The sequence below is a fragment of the Peromyscus californicus genome, unplaced genomic scaffold (genome assembly GCF_007827085.1).
Source record: "Peromyscus californicus insignis strain IS unplaced genomic scaffold, ASM782708v3 Scaffold_12__1_contigs__length_115047231, whole genome shotgun sequence".
NCBI lineage: Eukaryota > Metazoa > Chordata > Mammalia > Rodentia > Cricetidae > Peromyscus > Peromyscus californicus.
The window spans coordinates 19736490-19745748 of NW_026294413.1; the positions used below are offsets into that span (position 1 = coordinate 19736490).

General features: G+C 31.7%; 1 protein-coding gene across 10 annotated transcripts in view; it reads left to right on the top strand.

Moving 5' to 3' along the window:
• The window catches only part of Rbm26 (RNA binding motif protein 26), a 77637-nt gene extending 68693 nt beyond the window's left edge, over positions 1-8944 (top strand). For 4 of the 10 annotated variants that reach the window (XM_052732518.1, XM_052732513.1, XM_052732520.1 and 1 more), the window contains exons 22-24: positions 38-1200; positions 1821-1879; positions 5547-8944. In XM_052732518.1, coding sequence (XP_052588478.1) covers positions 38-127 — 90 coding nt within the window. In that variant the 3' untranslated portion in view covers positions 128-1200; positions 1821-1879; positions 5547-8944. The remainder of the gene's footprint in view (positions 1-37; positions 1201-1820; positions 1880-5546) is intronic. The other 6 variants (XM_052732522.1, XM_052732523.1, XM_052732516.1 and 3 more) reach the window with 5 other exon arrangements.
• The last annotated feature ends 315 nt before the right edge of the window (positions 8945-9259 follow it).

Below are 9259 nucleotides of genomic sequence, written 5' to 3' on the forward strand. Positions count from 1 at the left end.
TTTTTGGGTAAATTCCTAAATACATCTTAACCTAAAGTTTCAGGAAGAGTCTTTGGTGGATGACTCATTACTTCAAGATGATGATGAAGAAGAAGAGGACAATGAATCTCGTTCTTGGAGAAGATGATTTGACTGATCATTGATCTACATATGCTAGAACTCTACCTGTGTTTCATTAGTATTATCTAATGTACTTTTACATATTTGTAAAAACAATTTTTGGTAAAATATGATGAAGATGGATTTCACAAATAGATAAAAGAGAAGAAAACTACCTTCTGATCTTGTATTTTGAAAGATTGATGTTTGCATTTTATTTCAGTAAACATTTGCTAAAGACATCACAATAGAACATATGCAATGTTTTTATTACATACTTCTATTGAACATTACAGACTTCTTTGGGTTATTTGTAAATTGATGAATAGATTTGAATACTTATGACCCAATACTTGTTATAACATAGAAGATTTTGTTTTACTCCAAATAAGGAATGAATTTGCATTTAAAATCTTAATGAATGTTTTCAAAAATGAATAGATGACATAGTACCCTAAAGTCTCCAAGTTATGTATTCATAATATTACATAGTAGTATGCTTAGGCTTTACTATGTATTAGCCATTTGTTGGATTTGTGTATGTATTTTATCACATGGGTGTTAATGATAATGGTGTATGACTGCTTTACGTGAGTTCTTATGCATCTGGATGCTAAAAATAAAGTGGAATGGTCTCTTAAAAGAAAAAAAAAAGAAAAAAAAAGCAATGAAAAAATCCATGACAATGTTCCTTGATTTAAAAAAAAAAAGAAAAAGAAAAAGAAAAGAAAAAAGAAAAAAAAAAAGAAAAAAAAGAGAAAATGAAACAGACCATTCCAGATGGTGATCCTTCCCCCTAACTATCAAAAGGAGCTATAATCACTAAATAATAATGGTTACTGGTACCTTTATGATGATGTACAATCCAATGTTTAAAATTTATACCACTTCAGTTTGGTTTGATCATATAAATTTTCAACAGATGTCTTAAAATTTAAAAGCAGGCTGATTAGTTTGGAACCAGACTTCAAGTAGCGCTAACATTTGGTGAATAAGACAACTTCATATTACATTTTGGATGTATGAAAGAAAACTTGACCATTTGAAGATGTATGAATAAAGAAATGTACTATAGATACTACTTTAGGAAAACACTGTTTGGTAAGTGTTCCAGTCTGATATTTTAAGTGTGCGTTTACTATACTTATATAAAAATCTTTCACATTTGCAACAATATTGTGATTTTTTTTTTTAAGTGGAATTCTCTGGCACGTGAATATAATTAATTGAAAGTTAACCAAACCTTTTTCAGGAAATAAATATATTCTTTATAGAATGAGGGTAGGAGATTACTATATTTATCTTTTTAAAATCTTTATATTCATTTCAAATATTTCTGCTTCTCAAGATTATAGTGAATTTTTTTTTTTTAAACACATTTTAACAAAACTACTTTCTTCTATTTTGGGGCCAACACAATCAAAACCTAATCCCAGCAGTACCATTCTTCTGCCGTACTAGAACTTGGATGGTGTTTTTGTGTTTTTCCCCCTTACACTGGGGTTATAGTTGTTATGTTTTTTATGGCAGTACAATTTTATAGGAATGTTTTTACTTGCAGTTAGTATACATTTATATATAAAATTTCAAACTCAGATTCCATTTGATAAATAATGACTCTAAAGTTTACTTAGACTGTTGTATATTTTTATGTAGTCTCTTGTGTGTTTACTATGTGCTATTCTGATTCATTAGGTAAGTTTGTTTTCTTTTCTTTTTAGTAGTCGTGAAAGATGCCAAATTGGCAGAGGCTCACGTTTCTTCTCTTTACACCAAACAGGTATTATAAAGAAAGTAAATCTTTCCAAGGCCAGTTAAATCTCCATTCTATTTTTGGCTTTATGATTAGATTATAGCTTCAATTTTTATTGTAAATTTCCCTAGAAAGGTAACTGAAATTACCAGTTCTTACCAGTTCTTAACTTCAGTTAAGCTTATAAATAGCTCATCAACTTCCCCAGGCTGAAATTGCCTAATAACTTAAGAATTTAAAATATTTTGAGGCTTGGTGCTTTGAATGAATCAGAAGACCAACTATGACTTGATATGGTCCCCTCGCATGAGGATTACATATTCCCAGTATTCATTAGATTCACAGTTGTACTTTTTAAGAATTAATCTGGCTTTAAATATTAATGTTATTTAGTGATGCGTTGCTATTGGGTTTTTAATTCATGAGTATGTTTATAAATACTAGTAGTCTACTCCACGTTTTATTTTTCATTTAAAACCCAAGACACCTCTTTTAAGTAGATGCTAGTTCTTATTTTACTAATAAGAAAACAAGCTGCTAGAAGTGGAGTAGCTTACCTAAAGTCCTAAGTGAGTGAGTGAGTGGAAGTACTACATATAGGCATTGTGATTTCAGTACCAACTTTACAACAAAAGAAAATTACAGAACTCTGCTGCTGTCTCCTTTTTTCTGATCAACCATGAGATTGTGTTTATAGTAACCATGATAGTCTTTACCTCAAAATACTGCACGAATTAGTAGACGTCTTGGTCATTAGACAGTTCATATGTTTACCCTTTTAAGAAGCACTTTGTTCATATCTCTGTTGAAATATTAAATGTTGTAATATAATTTATCTGGTTTATATGTTTGTCTTCCCCACTAGTGATTGCAAGCTCCTCTAGGAAGGGGACCATGTCTTATTCATCTTTTTATCTCTAGTGCTTATAGAAAAACCTGGCTCATGTGAGCATTTAGATGTTTGTTGGATGAAATAATGAATGGATGCATATTTAAATTTATAGTAATGAGGTTGACAATTACCTCCCTTGTTAATTCTTATCAATTTTTTAAAAATCTCTGGATAGTCTCCTCAGTCACTGGGGCCATTTTATTAAATGATAGGGTTATGTGTCTCATCATAGGGGTTATAAGTGATGGAGGTAGATACCTCTAATCAATCCTGATATTTCCCCAGTTAAGGCATCTAGATTGTGTCATATTAAATACTGTAGTCATTTCTAGGGGTTAATTTTTCTTTGTTTTTTTTTTTTTTATTAGCATGCATAGTTAGAAATGCTGAGAACCACCAAACTAGACCATCTTACTAAATTTTATTTGGTCCATAGGTGACCTAGTTTAGAGAACTGGACAAGGATTAAGAGATTCATCTTTTGTTCTTAGCTCTGTCGTAGCTAACTCTGTGGACAGGTCTCTTGCCTTACCCAGAGTTTGTTCCTTATATATAAAATGAAAAGAGTTGTACTGAATGATGTCTCTTTTTATCTCTCTACTGTCCCTGATAATACATTTGTGTTTGAGTCCAAAACAATTTTTTATCTGTAAGCCATTTATTCCTACCTGATGTTCTTTTTCTCATCAATGGAAACCACTTTGCTTTGATTATAATTATTTATATAATACTTCTTGCTAAAGTTTTGTAGGTATGTTTCCAGACGCTTGCATTTGCCAATACAAGTTGAATTTAGCCTATAAAGTGCAAGTAAACTCCTGTATTTACAAGTTCTTCCCATTCCCATTTATAACTTTCCTTTTTGCTTCTAAAGTTGGTTTAAAATAAAAGTATTTGTTTATTATACCATTTTCAACAAATTCGGATTTATACCCTCTTTTCCATCTCCGTTTCTTCTTCTACAGTATGTCACCTAGAGGTAGAAACCTTGTTAATTCTACAGCTCTCCTGTTTGCTGCTTTGTTGTACACCTCTGGTTATCTGGTTGTGCAGTAGAATTGGGAGTGGGAAAAAGATTGAAGGCAAGGCAGGCAACTACAGGGAAAATTATATATTTCTGGTTAAAAGATTGATTAGGATTACTTCAAGGGATGGTTGTCACTTTGCATATTTTTAATCTATAAACAATGTTTTAAATGTTATTGGATAATTGTAACTTTTTTTTTTAACAAATAAGTAACTGATGCCCAGACACTTATTGAAAACATGTTGCAAGGAGTAGAAGACTATTCCATAGGTTCTGTTTTATTGTAATATTGTCAAATGTAACAAACCAATAGTTTACTATGAAGATAAGACTTCAGTGTTTTAGCTGATTACTTGTAGCAAGTATGGCTAAGTCTCATTGAAGAAGGTATCTTGTCATCAGAACTGTTTTTCTGGGGAGTGGGAAGAGGGGCTGTATTCCAATTTTACTTGCAACACTAACCATTGGGTATAATGGCTCAAAAAAAAAATCAAAGGTTTACTTATTTGGTTTGTTGAAACATCAGTGGCTGTCTCAAAGTACTATGCAGATCTTACCAAAATATATCCCTCCCCCACAATGATTATAGGCTAATTACAGAAAAGTAGTTTTAGTTGTGGCATTTATACAAATATCGATAGCCCTAAAAAGTTAGTGAGCCTTGAAAACACAGTTGTCCTAAAGGAAGTTTTGGATTACTCACTCTGGGTTTTTCTCCCAGAGTACTTGTTCTTCTAAAATTCTATGAACTAAAAGTGGACACTTAATAACATAGATTTTAAACCGCCAGTATAAAATATTTATAAGTCAAAAAGAAAACACCCTTCTCTTAGAAATAAGGAACTTACTTTTTTCAATTCCCTGAACTCAAAGAGCTTGCTCTACAGTATGCATGTGATCCTGTAGAAAAGAGTGGTATTATTTTTGTCTCTTACCCCACAGAATCGTAATCTTCTAAATAGCTACCCAGTTTTCCTAGGAAAGGAAAAAAATTGCTGGCCATGATTACCATTATCAGTAATTTCTAATGAAAGCAGATATGCTTAGTAAAAAAACTTGATATAGTTTGTTAGTATTTTGTGTTCCTTACTTGAGTGAAAACATTTTTAAATTTTACTTATTTGTATCAACTTTTTATATTTGATCTTTTCTAAATCTCCCCTCTATTTCTTTATTTCATCCACTCATCTTACCCACCTAAAGTTAGTCTTTCTTCGTATGCCAGGCACTGTCTCATTATGTGTTCCTTTTGAACAGTTTGGTTGTTGCACTTGGTGCTTGGTTTAGGGTTTTGTGTCATGTAGGATGATTAAAGGAAGAAATGATCATTATATGGAGTTTAAAGAAATAAGGTATCCTAATTATTTTGAAAATCTTTGGGAAACTTTAAGAAATTTGTTTTTGCTTTTGGTTTATTACAGTGACTTGAGGCTTGTACATGATTTTTAATTTTTTTTTCCCTACTCACAGCTCTATGTAAAAATACCACCTGAGCAGTCAGATTTTCTAATGCCCCTCCGCCCCCAATGACAGCTATTTTGTAGTGCTGTGATCTTGACACCTAATGTTTTTAGAAAGTATGGTGCAGAGAGGTTTTGTTAAAAATCATTTTAGTCCAAAGGTAATTTTTGATACAATTTGTAACTTTAATTTCGATTCTTCTCAAGTAGGCTTTTTAAAATGTTTTAATAAGTTAGAGTTAGTTCATACTGCAATTCAGTTTTTGGGTTCTTCTGATATTTATGTATTTTTTAATAAGTGTTCTCTTTTTCCAGCAGAGAGAGAACATCACTGCCTGAATTTAGCTTTGTGACTACATGAGCAAGCCCTGTCCTGTCCTGTTGTCGGAGACGACTGTTAATATCACCATCCTGTCATTTGGTTTGCCCTTTTCCAATCTGAACAGATGTTTACATGTACTGTGATGACCATTTTATCTTTCCAGTCTGTACGAGTACATCTCAGCCCAGAGGTGTTATCAAATGTGTGAAGTTTCTGACCTTACTCATAAATGTTTTCTTTCCTTATTTTATAGCAATTTAATTTGTAAAACACCCTAAGAAGGAACAAGGACTTTTAGTTTCCTAATGAGATATATTACATGGCAGCCAAACTGAGAATTGTGTCTGGGAAATCTATAAAGCCACGAGAGCATTAATTGAACAGTTTAGAATGAAGAAAATGAATTAAAAAGTTAAACATAAGTTTGGCTTTAATTTTTCTTATTTTTAGAATGTATTTATTGAATTAGGATAGCCACTAAAAATAATTTTGAGAAGACTATAAAGTACTTTTCACATATTGCAATGAATTTGTCTGTTTTTGTGAGTGTATTAATTAATTCATGTGATTGCCAGGGCGACTTACTCCAGTGAACTTTTTGTTGTTGCTCTTCACTCTTCAAAAACAAGGAAAATAATTTTATTTCTTTTCAAGTAATAAATGATGACCTATGGGTTCTAAAATTGAACATCTACTTAATTTGTCTAATTTACACAGTTTTCATCACTTGTAATCAAGACATCAAAGACAATCTTACAAGCAAGGGGAAATAGTGTTACGTGTTTTTTTAAAGACTAGTTTTCAGCTGCTTTAAAGTGTATGTGCTAATAATAAGCAATATAGCTTAAACTTAGAAAGTGGACAATTAAAATTCTCATTCTAAATATTAACAAAATCCTTTTTATAGCACACCAGAATTATTTTTTTCACTAAGTTATTTTGAGTATTCATTCATAGATTCTTAGAGGTATTTGAGGAAATCAACATAGCCATTCTTAGAAAAATCCAAATTATATTGATTCTGCCTTTTTTTCCTTCCTTTTTTTAAGTTCTACTCAGTCATACTTTCTTATACAAAGCTGTTATCCTACAAACACTTTTTCCCTCTTGAATATGCATTGTGGTTGTCTTCATGAATAATAAAATGTAACAAACTCATTAGTCATGTTATAAATTAATCTGTCTTGATCCACATTGATTATACATGCATGGTTAAAGGAAAAGCATGTATTTTAAGTAATTATTACCTAATAGCCTACAAGGCATTTTGTTTACCCCCCCCCCCCACTTTTTTTTCGTTGTTGTTGTTTTAACAAATTTTCAGATAGCCATGAGGAATTCATACCAGAATAGTTTATATTTTTTATTTTCAAAGAAGTCTTTACAATGGTAATGTTGTAGCTGCTTAAGTTAGAGCCAAAGAACATTGTCCGAAGAGACCATACCTGCAAATAACTCTTTTGATGGGTTAATTGGTGAATGCTACATGCTGTCACCTTAAAGTTATTTTGCTATTACTTTTTCCTTTTGCTATTGAATCAAAAACAAAGCAAAACAAAATGGAATATGCCCTTGGGAATCAGAAGTCAAGTTGACGTCTCCTTAAGATCAGTGCATTTTTTGAAAATTTTTGGGAAAATCAGTTGGTCAGTTACATTTAAGTCCTTATACGTTGGTTACTAAAGATTCTCTTTTAAAATTTGTTCCTGAATAAACTCGTCGTGGAGTGATGTGTACATAACTGTACAGAATCATTTTTGTGTAATTGAATGGAGCAGTTTACCTCTGCATGACTGCATTAAGGAAGCCTTTTATATATCTTTATATTTTTCAATATACTTAGATTTTACACTTGGTCGCTCTAGTCATGCTATATTTGTTGTTTTTTTTAAATAGAATTTATAAATATTTATGCTCAAAATACAGATCAATTAAATATTTTTGGTCTTGTTTACAAGATAATACTTTAAAGTGATACAGTCCCCTCAAGTGTCTTAGGAAACAGTCATTGGTGCTATAAAACCTTTCAGTGTCATTGGATCTGTTGTCTAGTCTTTGCTAGGCTTTAATCTATTCTCGCTTACAGTAATCCACTAGCCGCAGAATTATAAAGTGGTATGTGTTGAATCGGGGTAAGAGCCCAGCCCCATTAGAGAATAATTTAAGGAAATGATGCAGAATGACTGAATCCTTATTTGTGCCCAGCTTCTCCCAAAAGAAATAGTTTATTTTGATAAGAGGAAGGCTATTAATTTGATTAGAATTTTAAAATGATATATTCAAGCATGGTTTTTTCCTCATATTTGAAATGGAAAACTTTTCTAGTCCTAAAATAATTATGTAATTTTACTCTGCTTTAAATTCTCATCTGTCCTTTACTCAACTGAAGGCAGAGTATTTCTTACAGATATTTACAGAATATTTGATGAGTTATAAAGAAATGAGTTATTATTCCCTTGATGTATAATTTTCATTTTTGACCCCAAGATTTTATTCTAGCACCTTAGTGAATGTTCTTAAGATACAGTTAAGTATCAGCAAAGCATTCATACATGTTTACTTTTGATTCTCAGAATCCTAAACCTGTGATAATACTTCAGAACATACCATCTGGCACAAGATTTTCTTTAATAAGTGGTTTATTTTAACTCAGTTTCTATGGACTGTTGTTGAATCTGAAAACACCAAAGGAGTCTTTTCTTGTTTGAAGACTGGGTTGTTCCAGTGGTTAGTACCTGTGCCCATAATTATCCCATTTCATGAATGCGTGTTGGCATGGGGGAAATTCCCTGCTCTTTGAGTGGAGCGAAAGGAACTGGTTAAGCTGTAGCAGCTTTCTTGTTTATTTTTAAAAGTGACGATAAAACTTGAACTGAAAAGGTAAAACTTGAACTAGAAAATTACTCTTGTATGCACAGAATGTTTATAGTAACTGTGTTTATGTGGGTTGTCAACACTTCTATTATTTATAGTTGAATTATGTTGTTTTGTTTATTAAATATCCATGTTTATTATTTTTATATTTTGGAAATTTTAAAAATAAAATAGTCTTAATAAAAACAGTTGTTAATGTTTTAAAATTATCCTACATCTTACAACAGTTATATTTATATAAATAAGATTTGTATCCACTATGCATACACAGTTGAGATTTCTGAAACTATTAGTGAAGAAATAGCCACATGTTTCTGCTTTCACTCTTTACTCTCTGTTCTCACATGAAGTTGTTTAAGGTCAGCCATGATTCCAGTGTGTTAGCCCCAGTGCCTCTTTCCGTTTATGCATAAACCTTAATTACCATTTGTCCTCTGTACTGCTGAATTTCCTCTTTATTCCATTTGGTGGCCAAAAAGTTCTTCCTGTGTTGAATAAATACAAAATATTGCAGTGATGACTAAGAATGGCTGCTATGGAGTCTGAAGGTAAAATTATATATAAAATGCTTACATTGTGATTCACAAATTCATAAAAATGTTTTCAGAAGTTCCCCTTGTAACCTGATGGTGATAGAGACCCCCTTTCCCCACCTGGTCTGTGGGCCCTTTTCTCACATTCAGCATGCTCCTTTCATAGTTAATTCTGTTACATTACAAGTATTACATATTCTTTTGTGTTTCTTTGTAGCTGTTCATTTATCACGTATAAAAAGCTTGATGGTAACCTGTCTTGTTAATTGTGACAGAGTTTGGGGATTAAAAATACATCT